The following is a 21,516-nucleotide window of genomic DNA, read 5'->3' as shown; positions in this document are numbered from 1 at the left end:
CCCCCGTAGGCTCCCACAGGGCCCCTATAGGCCCCCTCATAGCCCATTATAGCCCTGCTATAGGCTCCTATATCCCCCATAGGCTCCCCATAGCCCCCTATGGGCCCTATCTCCCCTCCTAACCCCCCCATACGCTCCCCATAGCCCCCCATATGCCTCTATAGACCCCTATATCTTCCCCCCATAGGTTTCCTATAGGTCTCCTATAGGTCCCCGTAGGCTTCGTGTCCCCTCCCGGCCGCCGTCGGGGCCGCGCGCGCGGTGCTGTGTCACGAGGCCCCGCCCACCTCATTTCGTATGCGCGGAGAGGGCGGGGCCGCCCCATCCGGGCCGCGGCGGGAGAAGGGGGCGTGGCCAGACCCCCCTCCCCTCCTCTTTCCCCCCAATCAGCGCGTCGGCTGTGGCGAAGAGGGCGTGGGGAGAGAGAGGAGGAGGCGGGCGGTGGCGGGAGGCGCCAACCAATGAGAACGCGTCGCCGAGAGTCGGGAACCAATGGGGAAAGGTCGGGAGGCGGGGCCTCGTGTGAGGAGGGAGGGGGCGGCGAGGAGCAACCGCCGCCGCCGCCATCTTGTCGCGGAGGAGCCGAGCGGAGCGGGCGGGACCCGGCGGCGGGGCCTGGACAGCATCATTGGTGCGGGGAGGGGGGGTACCGGGTACCGGGGTGGGGGGGGGCACGGGGAAGGGCTGGGGGGAAGTTTGAGGGGGGGGGTGGGGAACCCCGCCCCGGGTAGTGGGAACCCCGCCCCGGTTAATGGGAACCGCGCCTCGGTTAGTGGGAACCCCCGGTCTGGGCCTGTGGGGAGGGGAAAGCGGGGGGGGGGGGGGGGGGGGGGGGCTGGGAGAGGCAAAACCCCCCCTTTCCGGGGAACCCCGGTAGTGGGAACCCGAGCCCGGGTAATATGAACCCAGCCTCGGTAGTGAGAACTCCTTCCCGGTAATAGAAACCCTTTAATGAGACTTTCATTAATAAAAAGCTTTCTCACTAATGAGAATTATTCTTAAAAAGAACTTTTTTCATTAACGGGATGAGTCCCTTCCCGGGACCCTCATTGATAGGAACCTTTCATTCGTGAGAACACCCCCCTCAAGTCCCTCGTTAATGGGACACCCCCCCCCCCCCCCGACCCTCATTAATAAGAACTTCATTAATGAGACCCCCTGGGAAAGCCCCGCCCACCCCCAAAGGACGTAACAGGGGGCAGGGCTTTGCTGGCTGCCTGGGTCCCCTTTTTTTGGGGGGAGGGGGGAGGACAGGGGCCATCACCCACCCCACCCCCCCGCAGTGTCACCCCAGCTGACCTCTGCTCTCTGTGTCCCCCCCCCCCGCAGATGTCCAGCTCCCCGCTGTCGAAGAAGCGCCGCGTCTCCGGGTCCGAGCCGCCGACGGGCTCCAGCCGTGCCCCCGCCCCCGCCGTGTCCCCCAGCGTCACCCCCGCCAACGTGAGTGTGTGTGTCGTCCCCCCCCCCCCGCCGGGGCGTCACCCGTTTTATCACCTCCGCTGTCACCCATCCCTCACCTTTCACCTCTCCCCGTCTCAGGGTGACGCAGCACCCGGTGTCACCCCCCCTGACCCCCCTGGTGACACCCTTGTCACCCCGTGTGTGTGTGTCCCCCTAGGGCATGGCGAAGAACGGGGGCGAGGCCGAGATCGATGAGGGGCTCTACTCCCGCCAGCTGTGAGTACCGGGGTGCCTGGGACCCCCCTCCTATTTGGGGGGCTCCCTATGGACTTTGGGGGGGGCTCCATGGGTGCCTGGGTCCCTCCTGGGGGTTTGGGGGGGTCCCTATAGATTTGGAAGGGGGCGCTCTGTGGATGCCTGGGTGCTTCCTGGGGGTCCCTATGGATTTGGGGGGGTCCCTATGGACTTGGGGGGCTCTATAGGTGCTTGGGTGGATCCCTGTGGACTTGGGGAGTTCCATAGGTACTTGGGGGGGTCCCTATGGATTTTGGGGGGAGGGGGCTCCATGGATGCCTGGGTCCTTCCCAGGGTTGTTGGGGGGATCCCCATGGATTTGGGGGGCTCCATATGTGCTTTGGTGGATCGCTATGGATTTGGGGGGCTCCATAGGGGTTTGGAGGAGTCCCTATGGATTAGGAAGGGGGGCTCCATGGATGCCTGCCTTGGGGTTTTGGGGGGTTCCCATGGACTTGGGAGGGTCACTATGGATTTGGGGGACACCTGGATCCTTCCTGGGGGTTTTAGGGGTCCCTGTGCAATTGGAGGGGGCTCCCCATGAAACTGGGGGGGTCACTATGGATTTGGGGGGCTCCCCGGATGCCTGGATCCTTCCTGGGGGTGTCAGGGTGAGGGGGATCCCCATGGATTTATGGGGATCCTTACAGACTGGGGAGGGCTCCCTAAATACCTGGGTCCCTCAGTCATTTCCCCAGCCCTGGGGGGACCCCGGAAGGATTTGGGGGACCCCCTGACCCCCCCCTTTCCCCCCCCAGGTACGTGCTGGGCCATGAGGCGATGAAGAGGATGCAAACGTCCAACGTCCTGGTGTCGGGGCTCCGGGGGTTGGGGGTGGAGGTGGCCAAAAACCTCGTCCTGGGGGGGGTCAAATCCGTCACCCTCCACGACCCCCAACCCGCCGCCTGGCCCGACCTGTCTTCCCAGGTGAGTTAATTAACCTGTCGGGATTAATTAATCTGTCGGGGTTAATTAACACCCTCACTGGGTGTTAGATCTCTTTGGTGGGGGGGGGGGTGGGGGGTGTTTGGGGTGGGTTAAATGTGTCCCCCGGGGTAATTAATCCACTCATTAGGGGATTTAACTGCCCCCCCAGGGTAATTAATTAACTTGAGAAGTAATTAGCCCCCACGAGGGGTTGTTTTTGGGGTGATTGTGGTGCCGGGGACAGGTAACCACTACTATGGCAACAATTAATTTATGGGGAGGGTAAATACCGCCCACGTGTGTTTTGCGGGCTGCTTGAGGCGTCCCCCAAGGCCTTAAATACCCCCGGAAACACCCGCTTCGGCTCTCTAAATCCCCTCTAGATGCTCTGGGGGGGTGTTGTGGGGTGTCAGGACCCCCCCTACACCCCTTATTTTGCGTGTGTGTGTGTGTCCCCGAAGTTCTACCTGCGGGAGGAAGACGTCGGGCAGAACCGGGCGGAAGCGACGCTGCCGCGCTTAGCCGAGCTCAACGCCTACGTGGCCGTCACCAGCACCCGCCAACCCCTCAGCCAGGACCTGCTGGCGCCCTTCCAGGTACACCCGTAGCCGCCTGTACCCCCGCCACCGCGTCTGCCTGTATTTCCTGCGTCCGCCTGTACCCCCTAGACCTACCTGTACCCTGTCCGTGCTCCCCTTTTGTTCCCCAAAGTCTGTTTATTCGGGTGGCCGACTGTCTTTCACGTGGCCGACTGTAATCCCTCGGGGAAGGCCGTACCCCCAACAGCCGCCTGTACCCGTCCTCAGGGACAGTTCTGCCAGGAGGACAGCGGTGGCTTTGCCACAACCATCCCCGGTGTCATTTGTCCAGCTGTACTCGAGGATGACTGTAACCTCCGTGGCCGGTTGTACCCCCAACAGCCACGTGTAGCCCCCCCATGCAGACGGTTGCGTTCCCTGGGACAGTGGCGTTGTCCCTACAACCATCGCTGGGGCAGTACGCGTCCCAGCGTCTGTGTGTCCGGTTGTGCGTACGACTGTACCTCCGCGTGGTTCCTTGTGTCTCCCTGGTTGCCTGTACCCACCCAGGACTCCCTGTACCTCCCATTTTTGGGGTCCGATAGTCTCCACGCGCCATTATGCGTCTGATTGTCTGCCCGTGTACCCGGTTGTGCGTCCGGCTGTACCTCTACACGGCTGGTTGTGTCTCCACGGCCACGTGTAGCTACCCAGGACGCCCTGTACCCCCCGTATTTTGGGTCTGACAATCTTCACGTGCTGTTACGCGTCCCGCTGTCCGTCCGTGCATGTGGTTGTTCATCCGACTGTACCTCTCCACGGTTCCTTGTGTCTCTGTGGCCACCTGTACCCACCCAGGCCTCCCCATACCCCCCAGTTTCAGGGTCTGAGCGTTTCCACGTGCTGTTACATGCCCGACTGTCCACGTGTTCGGTCGTGTGTCCGACTGTATCTCTCCGTGGTTCCTTTTGTCTCCCTGGCTGCCTGTACCCACTCGGGCCTCCCTGTACCCCTCAGTTTCGGGGTCTGAGGGTTTCCACGTACTGCTACATGTCCAGCTGTGCATCTGGTTGTGCGTCCGACTGTACCTCTGCATGGCTGCTTGTGTCTCCCTGGCCGCCTGTACCCACCCAGGTCTCCTTGTACCTCCCAGTTTCAGGGTCTGAGGGTTTCCATGCACTGTTACGTGTCCGACTGTCTGTCCATGTGTCTGGTTGTGTGTCTGACTGTATCGCTGCATAGCTGGTTGTGTCTCCATGGCTGCCTGTACCCAGCCATTCCTCCCCGTACCCCCTGCTTTCAGGGTCTGAGGGTTTCCGCGTACTGCTACGTGTCCAGCTGTGCATCCGGTTGTGCGTCCGACTGTACCTCTGCATGGCTGCTTGCGTCTCCCTGGCCGCCTGTACCCACCCAGGTCTCCCTGTACCTCCCAGTTTCAGGGTCTGAGGGTTTCCACGCGCTGTTACGTGTCCGAGTGTCTGTCCGTGTGTCTGGTTGTGTGTCCGACTGTATCTCTGTGCGGCTGGTTGTGTCTCCATGGCCACTTGTACCCGCTCAGGCCTCCCTGTACCCCCTACTTTCAGGGTCTGAGGGTTTCCACGTGTTCTTACACGTCCGACTGTTTGTCCACGCGCCTGGTTGTGCATCCAACTGCATCTCTACGTGGCCGCTTGCATCTCCCTGGCCGCCTGTACCCACCCAGGCCTCCTTGTACCCCCATTTTTTGGCTCTGACAGTCTCCTCGTGCTGTCACCTGTCGGTCTTCCTGCCTGGTTGTGCGTCCGCCTGTACCTCTCCATGGCTCCTTGTGTCTCCGTGGCCGCCTGTACCCCTCCAATCCTCCCCTGGGCCGAGTGTGTGTGTGTTACTCGCCCCTCCCGTCCCTCCGTCCCCTCGTCCGTCCGTCCCCGGGTGACAGACGAGCGGACGTCATCTTTCCGTAGGTGGTGGTGTTGACCAACTCGTCGTTGGAGGAACAACTCTGGGTCGGGGACTTCTGTCACAGCCACGGGATCAAGCTGGTGGTGGCCGACACCCGCGGACTTTTCGGGTGGGTCCCTTCTATAGGGTCCCCTGGGTGCCTGGGGTCTTTCTATAGGTGCTGACCCCTCCCCCCCTCTCATTTTAGGCAGCTTTTCTGTGATTTTGGGGACGACATGGTGGTGACGGACACCAACGGGGAACAACCCCTCAGCGCCATGGTTTCCATGGTCACCAAGGTACCGGTTCTTTGGGTGTGTGTGGGGGGGAAGGGTGTCTCCCAGACCCATGGGTGCCCTCAGCACCCTGTTTTTTGGTTCCCCCCCCACACCCAGGGGTGCCCGGGGGAGGTGACGTGTCTGGATGAAGCTCGTCACGGCTTCGAGACGGGAGATTTTGTCACCTTCACCGAGGTGGAGGGGATGGAGGAGCTCAACACCTGCGGCCCCGTCGAGATCCGCGTCCTCGGTGAGCCCAGGGGCCCTTCTATAGGGTGTCCTGGGTGCCCAGCGCCTTTCTATAGGGTGTCCCACATGCGTAGGGTTCTTCTATAAGGTCCCCTTTACGTTTGGTGTCCTTCCGTAGGATGTTCTGGACACCCAAGTCCTTTCTACGAGGTGTTTCAGATGCCTGGGGCCCCTCTATAGGCTTTCCAGGTCCCTTCTATAGGGTTCCCTGGATTCCTGGGGCCTTTCTATAGGGTTCTTTGTGCCTGAGGCCTTTCTATAGGGTGTTCTGGGTGCTTATGTTCTTTCTATGGAGTGTTTTAGGTGGCTGGGGACCTTCTATAGGGTGTCTTGGGTGCTCAGGGCCCTTCTATAGGGTGTTTTGGGCACCCAGGTCTTTTCTATGGAGTCCCCTGGCTGCCTGGGTCCTTTCTATAGGGTGCCCGGGGCCCTTCTATAGGGTGCCCCAGGCGCCTAGGTTCCTTCTATAGAGTCTTCTGGGTGCCTGGGATCCTTCTATAGGGTTCCCGGGACCCTTCTATAGGGTCCCCTGGGTTCCCGGGGCCTTTCTATAGGGTCCCCGGGCGCCCGGGTCCCTCGGTGACAGCCCCTCCCCCCAGGGCCGTACACCTTCAGCATCGGGGACACCAGCGGTTTCGGGGACTACGTGAGGGGGGGGATCGTCACCCAGGTCAAGATGCCCAAGCACATCCGCTTCGTGAGTGGTACTGGGAGCACTGGGGGGGGATCGGGAGGTACTGGGAGGTAGAAGGAGGGACTGGGGATGGATAGGGAGAGACTGGGAAGGGATTGGGGGGGACTGGGAGGTGTTTGGGAGGGGAGTGTGGGATACTGGGGGTCACTGGGAGGGACTGGGGAGCACTGGGAGGGAACTGGGAGGTAGTGGAGGGGTGGTAGGAGGTCATTGGGGGCACTGGGAGGGAACTGGGGGGACACTGGGGCATACTGGGAGGAACTGGGGGGTGATGTGAGTCAGGGGTACTGGGAGAGAACTGGGGGGACACTGGGCCATACTGGGAGGGACTGGGAGCTGACATGTCTCTCTCCATCCCCAGAAGCGGCTGCGGGAGGCGCTGGCGGAGCCGGAGCTGATGGTCACCGACTTCGGGAAGGCCGAGAGACCTCCCATCATGCACTGGGGCTGGCAGGCCCTGCACCGCTTCATCCGCCAACATGGCCGCCCGCCTCAGCCGCGCCACCAGGTGGGGACGCTGGGGCGTGGGGGACACTGGGGACACGGAGGCCACCAGGTCCTGGACCAACATGGCCACCCACCATGGCCCCACCAAGAGTTGGGAACCTTGGGGACATGGAGGCCACCAGGTCTTGGACCAATATGGCCGCCCACCACAGCCCCAGCAAGAGTTGGGGACACTGGGGATGTTGGGGACATGGAGGCCACCAGGTTCTGGACCAACATGGCTGCCCGCCATGGCCCCACTGCTGTTTGGGGATGTTGGGGACATCAAGGCACTGGGGACACGGAGGCCACCAGGGCCTGGACCAACATGGCCACCCAACAGGCCTCCACCAAGAGTTGGGGACATGGAGGCCATCAGGTCCTGAACCAACATGGCTGCCCACCGTGGTCCCACCGAGAGTTGGGGACATCAAAGTCACGAGCAGTGTCAGGGACATTGTGGGACTTTGGGGACATTGGAGACACCCTGGGGACACGGAGGCCACCAGCTCCTTGTAGCCCCCGTTATCTCCTGCAGTTCCTCCCTGGTGTCCCCAGAGCCGTCCCCAAACCCTGTGTCTGTCCCCAACCCAGGGTGACGCAGCGGAGGTGGTGGCCTTGACCCGAGAGGTGGCCCCAGGGGCGGAGCTGGATGAAGATCTGCTGCGGGAACTGGCCTTCCAGGCCACCGGTGACCTGGCTCCCGTCAACGCCTTCATTGGGGGCTTGGCGGCCCAGGAGGTCATGAAGGTACCGGACGCTTGGTGTCCTCTCCTGGGGACATCGGGGTCCCCTGGTGGGGACATCAAGGTGTCCTCGTTAGATCCTTTAACGAGAAATCGTTGACCTAGGCGGTGTCCGGGAAGTTCACGCCCATCACCCAATGGCTTTACTTCGATGCGTTGGAGTGTCTCCCCGAGGAGAACAAGGAGATGGTTCTCACCGAGGAGCAGTGTCGGCCGGTGAGCACCCATGGGTGGGGCTGGCTAGGGTGGGGCACCCATGGGTGGGCATGTCCTTGGGGTGGGCTTTGGCCATGGGGCACCCATGAGTGGTATCTTCTTGGGCTGGCTGTTGGTTGTAGGTCAACTGTTGTAGGTCGACTGTTGGAGAACATCCATGGGTTGGATGTGGTTTTGATAGCACCCATGGGTGGGCATGTCCTTGGGGTGGGCTTTGGCCATGGGGCACCCATGGGTGGTATCTTCTTGGGTTGGGTGTTGGTTGTAGGTCAACTGTTGGAGAACATCCATGGGTTGGACCAAGTTATGGTAGCACCCATGGGTTGGTCACCGTCTTGGGGACAGCTGTGGGTGTTATTTCCTTAGGGTGGCCTTTCGCTGTGGAACACCCATGGGTGGTATCTTCTCAGGTTGGGTGTTGGTTGTAGGTCAACTTTTGGGGAACATCGGTGGGTTGGATGTGGTTTTGATAGCACCCATGGGTGAGCATCTCCTTGGGGTTGCCATCTCCTTGAGGACACCCATGGGTGGCTTCTTCTTGGGGTTGGCGTTGGCCATTGAGCACCCATGGGTGGCTGTTTCCTTGAGGAACCCATTGGTTGGCCATCTTCTGGGGGAGCACCTGTGGGTGGGTGTCACCCAGGGGTGGTTCTGGGGTCCCCGGTGGCGTCCCCGTGCCAGAGTGACACGTCCGGGTGACACGTCGGGTTGTCCCCAGCGCAACAGCCGCTACGACGGGCAGATCGCGGTGTTCGGGGCGGAGCTGCAGGCCAAGCTGGGCGCCCAGAAGTACTTCGTGGTCAGTGTCCCCACCTGTCCCCAAGTGTCCCCAAATGTCCCCTCGCATCCTCGTGGGGCTCCCAGGTGTTCTCCTCTCCCATCCCACGTCCCCAAAGCTCCCTGGCCACCTCAGGCTGGGTCCCTGAGTGTCCCTCAGGTGTCCCCATGTGTCCCCACATGTTCTTGCAGCTCTACTGAGTGTCTCTGCATGTCCCCGTGGGTTCTCCAAGTGTCCCCCATGTGTTCCTCAGGTGTCCCCACGTGTCCTCATGGCTCTCCTGAGTGTCACTGCATGTCCCCATGGGTCCTCCAAGCATCCCAAACTGTCCCCACACATCTCCTGTGTGTCCCTCATGTCCCCAAGTGTCCTTCAGATGTCCGTGTGTCCCTCAACTGTCTCCACGTGTCGTCATGGCTCTGAGTGTCCCTGCATGTCCCCGTGGGTTCTCCAGGTGTCCCCACATGTCCCCATGGGTCCTCCAAGTGTCCCTAACTGTCCACGCACACTCCTGTGTATCATTCAGGTGTCCCCACATGTCCCTCAGGTGCCCCCAAGTGTCCTCACAGCTCTCCTGAGTGTCACTGTTTGTCCCCACATGTTCCCGTGGGTCCTCCAAGTGTCCCTCAAGTGTCCCCAACGTGTCCCTCAGGTGTCCTTGAGTGTCCTCATGGCTCTCCTGAGTGTCCCTGCCTGTCCCCATGGGTCCTCCAAGTGTCCCCAGCTGTTCCCCCACACCCCTGTGTGTCCCTCAGGTGTCCCCTCATGTCCCTCAGGTGTCCCCAAGTGTCCTCACAGGTCCCCAGAGCGTCCCTGGCTCACTCTACGTGTCCCCAACCTCCCCCGGGCCACCGCGGGCTGTGTCCCCGAGTGTCCCCAAGTGTCCCCTGGCGCAGGTGGGGGCGGGTGCCATCGGCTGTGAGCTCCTGAAGAACTTCGCCATGGTGGGACTCGGCTGCGGCCCCGACGGTTGCGTCACGGTCACCGACATGGACACCATCGAGAAGTCCAACCTCAACCGCCAGTTCCTCTTCCGGCCTTGGGACGTCACGGTGAGTGGGTGGGGCCAAAGGGGGAGGAGCCTATGGGAGGGTGGGGAATGATTGGTCAGAGCCTTAAGGGGTGGGGCTGCGGGGGGGCGGGGTCTAGCAGGCAGCTGCCGCCATCAAGATGGCCGCCATTGGGTTGACCACTGTCAAATGGTCAAGTTGCCTTGACGCTTCATTGGATTGGGCGGGGACCAAAGGGGCGGGGCTTAAAGGGGGTGGGTCCAGAAGGGGCGTGGCCTTAAGGGGAGGAGTTAGAGGGTGAGTGGGCGGAGCCTGTGGAGCAGGGACCACCATGGAGAAGCCACCATTGAGTTGGCCAACATCAACGGTCAAGTTGCCTTGACGTGTCGTTGGATTGGAAGAGGCGTAAAGGGGTGGGGCTTAAGGGGGCGGGTCCAGAAGGGGCGTGGCCTTAAGGGGAGGAGTTAGAGGGTGAGTGGGCGGAGCCTGTGGGGTGGGAACCACCTTGGAGAAGCCACCATTGAGTTGGCCAACATCAACGGTCAAGTTGCCTTGATGTGTCGTTGGATTGGAAGAGATGTAAAGGGGCGGGGCTTAAGGGGGCGGGTCCAGAAGGGGCGGGGCCTTAAGGGGAGGAGTTTATAGGGTAGCGGATGAGTGGGCGGAGCCTGTGGAGCAGGGACCACCATGGAGATGCCATCATTGAGTTGGCCAACGTCAACGGTCAAGTCGCCTTGACGTGTCGTTGGATTGGGTGGGGCCCAAAGGGGCGGGGCTTAAAGGGGGCGTGGCCCCGAGGGGGCGTGGCCTCACGGGGCGGGGCCCCTCCCCACAGAAGCTGAAGTCGGAGCGGGCGGCGGCGGCGGTGCGGGAGATGAACCCGGCGCTGCGGGTGAGCAGCCGCCCCGACCGCGTCGGCCCCGACACCGAGCGCGTCTACGACGACGATTTCTTCGAGGCGCTGGACGGCGTCGCCAACGCGCTGGACAACGTCGACGCCCGTGAGCGCCTATAGGATCCATAGGGTGCTCGGGGAGGGGGGGGGGCTGGGAAACGTCTTGGGGTGGTCTGGGGTGGCGTTTGGGCGCTCTGGGGGGGTTGGGGTGCTATAGAGGCCTTTTTGGGGTGCTGCGGGGGAATGGGGGAGTTTTAGCAATGCTATAGGTGCTTCTATAGGTGCTATAGGAACTCTGGGAATGCTGTAGGCAACCCTAGGGGTGCTGTAGGGATGGCATAGGTACCCCCAGGGGTGCTATAGGGACCCTAGACAGGCTATAGGTATCTTCAGGGGTGCTATAGGGATGGTATAGGTACCCCCAGGGGTGCTATAGGGACCCTAGACAGGCTATAGGTACTCTCAGGGGTGCTATAAGGATGGTATAGGTACCCCCAGGGGCGCTATAGGGACCCTAGACAGGCTATAGGTACTCTCAGGGGTGCTATAAGGATGGTATAGGTACCCCCAGGGGCGCTATAGGGATCCCTAGACAGGCTATAGGTACCCTGAGGGGTGCTATAAGGATGGTATAGGTACCCCCAGGGGTGCTATAGGGACCCTAGACAGGCTATAGGTACCCTAGGGGTGCTATAGGGATGGTATAGGTACCCCCAGGGGTGCTATAGGGACCCTAGACAGGCTATAGGTACCCCCAGGGGTGCTATAGGGATGGTATAGGTACCCCCAGGGGCGCTATAGGGACCCTAGACAGGCTATAGGTACCCCCAGGGGTGCTATAGGGATGGTATAGGTACCCCCAGGGGTGCTCTGGAGAACTGTAGGTACCCTGGGGGTGCTATAGGGACCTCAGGCAGGCTATAGGTACCTACAGCAATGCTATAGAGATCCTTGGGTGTTCTATAGGGACCTCAGGGGTGCTATAGGGACCTTGGCTGTACTGTAAAGATCTCTGAGAGTGCTATAGGGACCTTCGGGGATGCAGTAAGCACCCCCCAAAAATGCTATAGGTACCTATGGGAATGCTATAGGGATGTCGGGAATGCTATAGGGACTTTGGGGTGTGCTATAGGCACCTCAGGACCTGTATAGGCACCTCCAGGTGTGCTATAGGCATCTCAGGAACGCTATAGGCACCTCCAGGTGTGCTATAGGGACCTTAGATATGCTATAGGCACCTCCAGGTGTGCTATAGGCGTCTCAGGAACGCTATAGGCACCTCCAGGTGTGCTATAGGGACCTCAGGAAGGCTATAGGCACCTCCAGGTGTGCTATAGGGACCTCAGGAACAGTATAGGCACCTCCAGGTGTGCTATAGGCACCTCAGGAGCGCTATAGGCACCTCAGAGGTGACACAGGGACCCCCAGCCCCTCTATAGGAACCTCAGGCTCGCCCCCCCCCCCCCCCATCTGAGCACACCCCCCAGCCCTCCCCTTCCCCTATAGGGCTCTATATGGACCGCCGCTGCGTTTACTACCGGAAGCCGCTGCTGGAGTCGGGGACGCTGGGGACGAAGGGGAACGTGCAGGTGGTGATCCCCTTCCTGAGCGAGTCCTATAGCTCCAGCCAGGACCCCCCCGAGAAGGCCATTCCTATATGTACCCTCAAGAACTTCCCCAACGCCATCGAGCACACCCTCCAGGTGATCTATAGGGGCCGCGGGTGCCTGGGCCCTTTCTATAGGGGGCTCGGGGCAGGGAGGGGCGGTCTGTAGGGTGTTCTGGGTGCTTGGGCCCTTTCTATAGGGTGTTCTGGGTGCTTGGGTCCTTTCTATAGGGGTGTTTGGACATCTGGGTCCTTTCTATAGGGTCCCCTGGGCACCTGGGTGCTTTCTATAGGGGGCTCGGGGCAGGGAGGGATGGTCTATAGGGTGTTCTGGGTGCTTGGGTCCTTTCTATAGGGTGTTGTGGGTGCTTGGGTCCTTTCTATAGGGGGGGTTTGGCTGTCTGGGTCCTTTCTATAGGGTCCCGTAGGCACCCAGGCCCTTTCTATAGGGGGCTTGGGGTGGGTGGGTGCTGTCTATAGGGTGTTCTGGGTACTTGGGCCCTTTCTATAGGGTGTTCTGGGTGCTTGGGTCCTTTCTATAGGGTGTTCTGGGTGCTTGGGTCCTTTCTATAGGGTCCCGTGGGCACCCAGGTCCTTTCTATAGGGGGGGTTTGGACATCTGGGTCCTTTCTATAGGGTCCTGTGGGCACCCGGGTTCTTTCTATAGGGGGCTTGGGGTGGGTGGGTGCTGTCTATAGGGTGTTCTGGGTGCTTGGGTCCTTTCTATAGGGGGGGTTTGGGTGTCTGGGTCCTTTCTATAGGGGGCTTGGGGTGGGTGGGTGCTGTCTATAGGGTGTTCTGGGTGCTTGGGCCCTTTCTATAGGGGGTCCTGGGCGCCTGGATCCCTTCTATAGGGTTGCCAGGTCCCTTCTATAGGGTGTCCCAGACACCTGGGGCCCTTCTGGGGGAGGTCTTGGGTGCCAGGGTCCCATTTTGGGGTGCCGGGGTCCCCTCTATAGGGTGGTGGGTTGGTGGGGTCCCTTCTATAGGGCACCGGGGTCCCGTTTCGGGGCGCCCCCCTGACAGCCCCTCCTCCGCAGTGGGCGCGGGACGAGTTCGAGGGGCTCTTCAAGCAACCGGCCGAGAACGTCAACCAGTACCTGACGTGGGTGGGGGGCCCCGGGGTGGGTGGGGGGCACCCGTATACCCCCCCAAAACCCCACGTAGCACCCGTATAACCCCCTCTACCCCGTTTAGCACCCATCCGACCCCCTAAAAGCTCGCTTAGCACCCATACACCCCCCAAAATCCCCCGTATCACCCACCTAGCACCCATGTGGCACCCTAAAACCCCACGTAGCACCCATCTACCTCCCCTAAACCCCATGTAGACCCCATATACCCTCCCAAAACCCCAGGTAGCACCCATATAACCCCAGGTAGCACCCATATAACCCCAGGTAGCACCCATGTACCCCCCCAAAAACCTCAGGTAGCACCCACATAGCACCTATATACCCCCCCAAAACCCCAGGTAGCACCCATATGACCCTACATAGCACCCATATAACGCCACTTAGTACCCACATACCCCCCCAAACCCCAGGTAGCACCCATATAACCCCAGGTAGCACCCATATAACCCCCTGCAGCACCCATGTAGTACCCACATAACCCCTGTCTACCCCAGGTAGCACCCATATAACCCTGTGCAGCACCCACATACCCCCCCCCCCAAAACCCCAGGTAGCACCCATATAACCCTGCATAGCACCCATGTAACCCCCAAAACCCCAGGCAGCACCCATATAACGCCAGGTAGCACCCGTATAATCCCATGTAGCGCCCACATACCCCCCCAAAACCCTGCGTAGCACCCATATAACCCCATGTAGCACCCATGTAACCCCCCCAAACCCCAGGTAGCACCCATATAACCCCAGGTAGCACCCACATACCCCCCCAAAACCCAGGTAGCACCCATATAACCCCCTGCAGCACCCATGTAGTACCCATATAGCCTCTGTCTACCCCACTTAGCACCCATATACCCCCCCAAAACCCCAGGCAGCACCCATATAACCCTGTGTAGCACCCACATAATCCTGTGTAGCACCCACATACCCCCCCAAAACCCTGTGTAGCACCCATATAACCCCACATAGCACCCATGTAACCCCCCAAAACCCCAGGTAGCACCCATATAACCCCGCATAGCACCCATGTAACCCCCCCAAACCCCAGGCAGCACCCATATAACCCCACATAGCACCCACATGCCCCCCCAAAACCCCAGGTAGCACCCATATAACCCCAGGTAGCACCCACATGCCCCCCCAAAACCCCAGGCAGCACCCATATAACCCCACATAGCACCCACATACCCCCCCAAACCCCAGGTAGCACCCATATAACCCCACATAGCACCCACATGCCCCCCCAAACCCCAGGCAGCACCCATATAACCCCACATAGCACCCACATGCCCCCCCAAAACCCCAGGTAGCACCCATATAACCCCACGTAGCACCCACATGCCCCCGCAAAACCCCAGGTAGCACCCATATAACCCCATATAGCACCCACATACCCCCCCAAACCCCAGGTAGCACCCATATAACCCCATATAGCACCCACATACCCCCCCAAACCCCAGGTAGCACCCATATAACCCCATATAGCACCCACATACCCCCCCAAACCCCAGGCAGCACCCATATAACCCTGTGTAGCACCCACATACCCCCCCAAAAACCCCATGTAGCACCCATATAACCCCATATAGCACCCACATACCCCCCCAAACCCCAGGTAGCACCCATATAACCCCATATAGCACCCACATACCCCCCCAAACCCCAGGTAGCACCCATATAACCCCATATAGCACCCACATACCCCCCCAAACCCCAGGTAGCACCCATATAACCCCATATAGCACCCACATACCCCCCCAAACCCCAGGTAGCACCCATATAACCCCATATAGCACCCACATACCCCCCCAAAACCCCAGGCAGCACCCATATAACCCCATATAGCACCCACATACCCCCCCAAACCCCAGGTAGCACCCATATAACCCCATATAGCACCCACATACCCCCCCAAACCCCAGGCAGCACCCATATAACCCTGTGTAGCACCCACATACCCCCCCAAAAACCCCATGTAGCACCCATATAACCCCATATAGCACCCACATACCCCCCCAAAACCCCGTGTAGCACCCATATAACCCCACATAGCCCCCACATGCCCCCCCAAACCCCAGGCAGCACCCATATAACCCCAGGTAGCACCCACGTACCCCCGCAGGGACCCGCGGTTCGTGGAGCGCACGCTGCGGCTGGCGGGCACGCAGCCGGTGGAGGTGCTGGAGGCGGTGCAGCGCAGCCTGGTGGGGGAGCGCCCGCGGGGGTGGCCCGACTGCGTGGCCTGGGCCTGTCGCCACTGGCACCGCCAGTACAGCAACAACATCCGCCAGCTGCTCCACAACTTCCCCCCGGGCCAGGTGGGGGGCACCCTGGGGTGGGGGGGGCACCCTGGGGTTGGGGGTGGACCCTGGGGTTGGGGGGGGACCCTGGGGTGGGGACCCTGGGGTTGGGGGGGGGCACCCTAGGGTTGGGGGGACACCCTTGGGTGGGGGGGGACCCTAGGGGGTTGGGGGGGCACCCTGGGGTGGGGGACCCTGGGGTGGGGGGGGACCCTAGGGTTGGGGGGACACCCTGGGGTGGGGGGGGGACCCTAGGGGGTTGGGGGGGCACCCTGGGGTTCGGGGGGGTATCCTGGGGGGTGGGGACCCTGGGGTTGGGGGGGGGGCACCCTAGGGTTGGGGGGGCACCCTGGGGTGGGGGGTGGACCCTGGGGTGGGGGGGCACCCTGGGGTGGGGACCCTGGGGTTGGGGGGGACACCCTAGGGGGTTGGGGGGGCACCCTGGGGTTCGGGGGGGTATCCTGGGGTTCGGGGGGGGACCCTAGGGGGTGGGGGGGCCACCCTGGGGTTGGGGGTGGACCCTGGGGTTCGGGGGGGTATCCTGGGGTGGGGGGGGGACCCTAGGGTTGGGGGGGCACCCTGGGGTGGGGGGGTATCCTGGGGTGGGGACCCTGGGGTTGGTGGGGCACCCTGGGGTTGGGGGGGGCGCCCTAGGGTTGGGGGGGGCACCCTAGGGTTGGTGGGTATGCTGGGGTTGAGGGGCACCCTGGGGTTGGGGGGGGGGGGCCTAGGGTTGGGGGGGCACCCTGGGGTTGGGTATCCTGGGGTTGGGGGGCATCCTGGGGGTGGGGGGGGGGAATACCCAGGTGGTGGGGCACCCTGGAGGGGTGGGGACCCTGGGGTTGGGGTATCCTGGGTTTGGGGGGGGGGCACCCTGGGGTTGGGGGGCACCCTGGGGTTGGGGGCACCCTGAAGGGGTTGACAACCTGTAGGGGGGTCACCCTGGGGGGGGTCACCTGGGGGAGGGCACCCTGGGGGGCACCCCCTGGGGTTGGCGGCACCCTGGGGTGGTAGAAATCTTGGGGGGGGTACCCTGGGGGTGGGGAGGGTACCCAGAGGGGGGAGCACCCTGGGGTGGGGGGGACACGCCCTGTGGGGGGCTCTGGGTGCAGCTGGGGGCTTGGGGTGGGGGGGGCTGGATTGGGCCCCTGTGGGGAATGGGGTCCTATGGGGTCTCTTAATTACACCCCCCCCGCTGCCTCGTTACCCCTGATGCCTCGTTACCCCGCAGAAGACGAACTCGGGGACCCTGTTCTGGTCAGGGCCCAAGCGCTGCCCCCACCCCCTCGTCTTCGACCCTGACAACGTGAGTGGGGTGCTGGGGGGGGGGCAGCACCCATGGGTGTCACCCGTCACCTTTGGGTGCCACCCATCACCTTTGGGTGCCACCTATCGCCCATGGGTGGTGGCGATCAACCCTGGGAACCACCTGTCACCCATGGGTGCCATTGATCACCATCCCATCACCCTTGGGTGCCATCCCATGATCCTTGAGTGGTGCCCATCACCCTTGGGTGCCATCCCATCACCTTTGGGTGGTGTCCATCACCCTTGCGTGCCATCCCATCACCCTTGGGTGGTGTCCGTCACCCTTGGGTGCCATCCTATCACCCTTGGGTGGTGTCCATCACCCTTGGGTGCCATCCCATCACCTTTGGGTGGTGTCCATCACCCTTGGGTGCCATCCCATCACTCTTGGGTGGTGTCCATCACCCTTGCGTGCCATCCCTCCCCTACACCTTCCCCCCCTGACCCCCACGGGTGCCCCTGACGCCCTTGGGTGCCCTCCCGACACCCATGGGTGCCCTCCTGCAGCCCCTCCACCTCGACTACGTGATGGCGGCCGCCAACCTCTTCGCGCAGAGCTACGGGATCGGGGGCTCGCGGGACCGGGGGGCGGTGGCCGAGCTGCTGCGTCACGTCCGCGTCCCCCCCTTCGCCCCCAAAGCCGGCGTCCGCATCCACGTCTCCGACCAGGAGCTGCAAAGCGCCGCCGCAGCCCTCGGTAACGGGTGGGGGGCACCCATGGGTGCTGCTGGGGGCGAGGGGGCACCTAGAGGTGGTCGGGGCAACCGGTGGGGGCAGAGGGGGAAAAGGGGGAGGTTATGGGGTAGGGGCACCCGTGGGTGCTGGGAAGGGGGCCTATGGACAGTCCCTGGGGTCCCACGGGTGCTGGGGGGTCCCACGGGTGCCAGGAGGGTCCCGTGGGTGCTGGGGGGTCCCATGGGTGTCGGGGGGTCCTACAGGTGCCAGGAGGGTCCCATGGGTGCTGAGGGGGGCACCCAGAGATGGTTGGACAACTGTTGGGGGGTGGAGAGGGAGGAAAGGGGGAGGTTATGGGGTAGGGGCACCCATGGGTGCTAGGGGGATTCAGGGGACCAGGAGGGTCCCATGGGTGCTAGGGGGTCCTGTGGGTGCTAGGAGGGTCCCACGGGTGCTTTGGGGTCCCGTGGGTGCCAGGAGGGTCCCATGGGTGGCAGGAGGCTCTGTGGGGTGAAGAAGTTTCCTATGGGTGCTGGGGGGGGGTCCCACGGGGGTCCCATGGGTGCTGGTGGGTCCCACGGGTGCCCCCCCACCCACAGACGACGGGCGCCTGGAGGAGCTGAAGGCGTCGCTGCCCAGCCCCGAGGAGCTGCCCGGCTTCCGCATGTTCCCCATCGACTTCGAGAAGGTGGGTGCTGCCCCCTCCCTCCCTCCCCCAGCACCCATGGGTGCTCCCCGCCCACCCACGGGTGCCCCTTCACCCATGGGTGCCCCACCCACCCAGGACGATGACACCAACTTCCACATGGATTTCATCGTCGCCGCCTCCAACCTGCGAGCGGAGAACTACGACATCCCCCCGGCCGACCGCCACAAGGTGGGTGCTGGGTGGGGGGCACCCATGGGTGCTGAGGGGGGTCCTGTGGGTGCTGAGGGGGGTCCTATGGGTGCTGGGGGGGTCCTGTGGGTGCTGGGGGGGTTCTATAGGGTGTTATTGGGGTTATTAGGGGTTGTTATGGGTGCTGGGGGGGGAGCTGTTGGAGGGGGCACCCATGGGTGCTACGGGTGTGTGCCCTGTAGGGCACCCAAGCTCTATAGATACGTGGGGGGTCTATACAGGCTTTGTAGGGTGCATATAGGCTCTATAGGGTACGTATAGACTCTATAGGGTGCACATAGGGCGCATATAGGTTCTATAGGGTACATATAGGGTTTGTTTACTTTACAGTTTATATGGGGTCCATAGGTGTTCAGCGTCTGTGGGAAATACAGAGAATCTATAGAGTATGTATAGGCTCTATAGGGTATTTATAGGTTTAAAGAGTACGTATAGGGTACGTAGGGGATGTACAAAGGATGTACAGAGCATATAGAGTACGTATAGGATGCCCAGAGAGTCTGTAGGGTGTACATGAAATTTATAGAGTACATAAAGCGTATGTAGAGCGTTTGTAAGACGTATAGAACACGTATAGAGTTCGTGTGGTTTATAACGTATATAAGTTTTACAGACACATAAGGGCCGTACGAGGTTTGTAGAGTACGTATGGAGAATGTATAGAATAAATACTAATACTACGGGGCACGTATAGAGGACTGTAAGAGCCGTATAGGGGGCTGTAGGGAATGTGTAGGGGACTATAGAGCCCGTATAGTGCCCTATACGTGTAAAGGGGTGCATATAGGGGGCTGTGGGGTGCATATAGGGGGCTGTGGGGCACATATAGGGGGCTATAGAATATATATAGGAGGCTGTAAGGACACATGGGGGATATAGGGTACATATAGGGGGCTGTGGGGCACATATAGGGGGCTATAGAACATATATGGGGCTATAGAACATATATAGGAGGCTGTAAGGACATGTGGGGGATATGGGGTACATATAGGGGGCTGTAGGGCACATATAGGGGGCTATAGAACATATATAGGAGGCTGTAAGGACATGTGGGGGACATAGGGCACATATAGGGGGCTGTAGGGCACATATAGGGGGCTGTAAGGCCCACACGAGGGGCTGCAGGGACATACAGGTACCTATAGGGCCCACGGAGGGCTGCACAGCGTACGCACCCCGGGTCCTATAGACCCCTCTATAGGGAGATCCGGGGCCGGGGCGGGGCGTCGGTGCCCCCTCCCAGTTCCTATAGGTACCTCCATACGGGGCAGAGCAAGCTGATCGCGGGGAAGATCATCCCGGCCATCGCCACCACGACGGGCGCGGTGGTGGGCCTGGCCTGCCTGGAGCTCTACAAGCTGGTTCAAGGTCACGCTCGCTTGGCCTCCTACAAGAACGCCTTCCTCAACCTGGCCTTGCCCTTCGTCGGCTTCTCCGAACCCCTCGCCTGCCCTCGCAACAAGGTGGGGGGGCTGCCCCATAGCGCCGTGGGGCACCCTATAGGTGACGCGTTGGGGCGCGGTGGCAACTGGGTGCTGCCCGTTGGGTTGGGGTTGGGTTGAGGTTGGGTCAGCATTGATGTCTAGAGATGCTGGGGGTCCTGGTGGGGTTGGGTTCTGCCCCACAGAACCCAGCCCCATAGCGCTGTGGGGCACCCTGTAGGTGCCACATCGGGTCGTGGTGTCAACTGGGTTGGGGTTGACATCACGGCGTCAACTGGGTGCTGCCCGTTGGGTTGGGGTTGGGTTGGTGTTGACGTCTAGAGATGCTGGGGGTCCTGGGGGGGTTGGGTTCTGCCCCATAGGGCTCCTTGCCCCACAGAACCCAGCCCCATAGCGCTGTGGGGCACCCTATAGGTGCCACGTTGGGTTGTGGTGTCAACTGGGTTGGGGTTGACATCACGGCGTCAACTGGGTGCTGCCCATTGGGTTGGGGTTGGGTTGGGGTTGGGTCGGTGTTGACGTCTAGAGATGCTGGGGGTCCTGGGGGGGTTGGGTTCTGCCCCACAGGGCTCCTTGCCCCACAGAACCCAGCCCCATAGCGCCATGGGGCACCTATAGGTACCACGTTGGGTTGTGGTGTCAACTGGGTTGGGGTTGACATCACGGCGTCAACTGGGTGCTGCCCGTTGGGTTGGGGTACTTCCCCACGGCTCCCTGCCCCACAGAACCCAGCCCCATAGTGCCGTGGGGCACCCATAGGGTCCCGTCCCCCCCCCCCGTGCCGTGGGTCTGACCCCCATCACCCCCCCAGTACTACGAGGTGGAGTGGACGCTGTGGGACCGTTTCGAGGTGCAGGGGCTGCAGCCCGACGGGCAGGAGATGACCCTGCGCCAGTTCCTCGCCTACTTCAAGGTACTGGGAGGGACTGGGAGACGGGGTGGGGCACCCGTGGGGGTCCTGGGCACCCATGGGTGCCCCCCGAGCACCCACCTTGACGTCCTCCCCCCCCCCAACGCAGAAGGAGCACCGGTTGGAGATCACGATGTTGTCCCAGGGCGTCTCCATGCTCTACTCCTTCTTCATGCCGGCCGCCAAGCTCCGCGAGCGCCACGACCAACCGTAGGGCACCCATGGGTGGGGGCGGGAGCACCCATGGGTGGGGGGGCAGCACCCATTGAGGGGAAGCACCCACGGAGGGGGGAGAGGTCTTGGTGGCGGCCACGGCCCCAGTTGGGTGCCAGTTGAGGTCACGGCGGGCGGTGACCCCGTGGGTGCCGGCTGCCACCCGTGGGTGCCGGGTGTCACCTTTGGGTGCCGGGTGCCACCCACGGGTGCCGTTACGTCCCTCAGGATGACGGAGATCGTGGCGCGGGTGTCGAAGAAGAAGGTCGGCCGCCACGTCAAGGCCCTCGTCTTCGAGCTCTGCTGCAACGACGACACGGACGCCGACATCGAGGTGCCCTACGTGCGGTATACCATCCGCTAGGCCCCGCCCACCGGGGGCGGAGACACGCCTGGCCACACCCTCACCTGCCCGGCCACGCCCCTTGCCCTCTCTGGCCACGCCCCCTCTTTTTTCTTCCAAGCCCCGCCCCCTCTCCCCACGGTTCTCCAGTTGTTGGTGTTGTCTTGGCCCCGCCCCCTCGGGGGGTGGGGCTTGGGGGCGGGGCGAGGGGGGCCCCGCCCAATAAATATAGACGTTGGCAAAAGATGGCTGCCGGGTGATGTCAGAGCGGGA

The 21,516-nt window shown here is 61.9% G+C and overlaps 1 protein-coding gene across 1 annotated transcript; it reads left to right on the top strand.

Moving 5' to 3' along the window:
* Positions 1–499: 499 nt before the first annotated feature.
* UBA1 (ubiquitin like modifier activating enzyme 1) lies at positions 500–21,487 on the top strand. Its single transcript, XM_054808570.1, has 26 exons — positions 500–631; positions 1,330–1,440; positions 1,619–1,677; positions 2,454–2,622; positions 3,084–3,218; positions 5,084–5,190; positions 5,269–5,359; positions 5,456–5,588; positions 6,187–6,284; positions 6,643–6,789; positions 7,362–7,517; positions 7,619–7,729; positions 8,448–8,528; positions 9,404–9,559; positions 10,353–10,518; positions 11,919–12,115; positions 13,059–13,123; positions 15,277–15,472; positions 16,686–16,760; positions 17,270–17,459; positions 18,037–18,125; positions 18,222–18,314; positions 19,607–19,798; positions 20,589–20,690; positions 20,797–20,897; positions 21,129–21,487. The coding sequence occupies exons 2-26, from the start codon at positions 1,330–1,332 to the stop codon at positions 21,262–21,264; spliced, it is 3,156 nt and encodes a 1,051-aa protein (XP_054664545.1). The 5' UTR covers positions 500–631; the 3' UTR covers positions 21,265–21,487.
* Positions 21,488–21,516: the final 29 nt, after the last annotated feature.

Source organism: Grus americana, chromosome 38, assembly GCF_028858705.1.
Source record: "Grus americana isolate bGruAme1 chromosome 38, bGruAme1.mat, whole genome shotgun sequence".
Classification (NCBI taxonomy): domain Eukaryota; kingdom Metazoa; phylum Chordata; class Aves; order Gruiformes; family Gruidae; genus Grus; species Grus americana.
The sequence above is the reverse complement of the archived record's forward strand: the minus strand, read 5'-3'. Positions and strand labels throughout refer to the sequence as shown.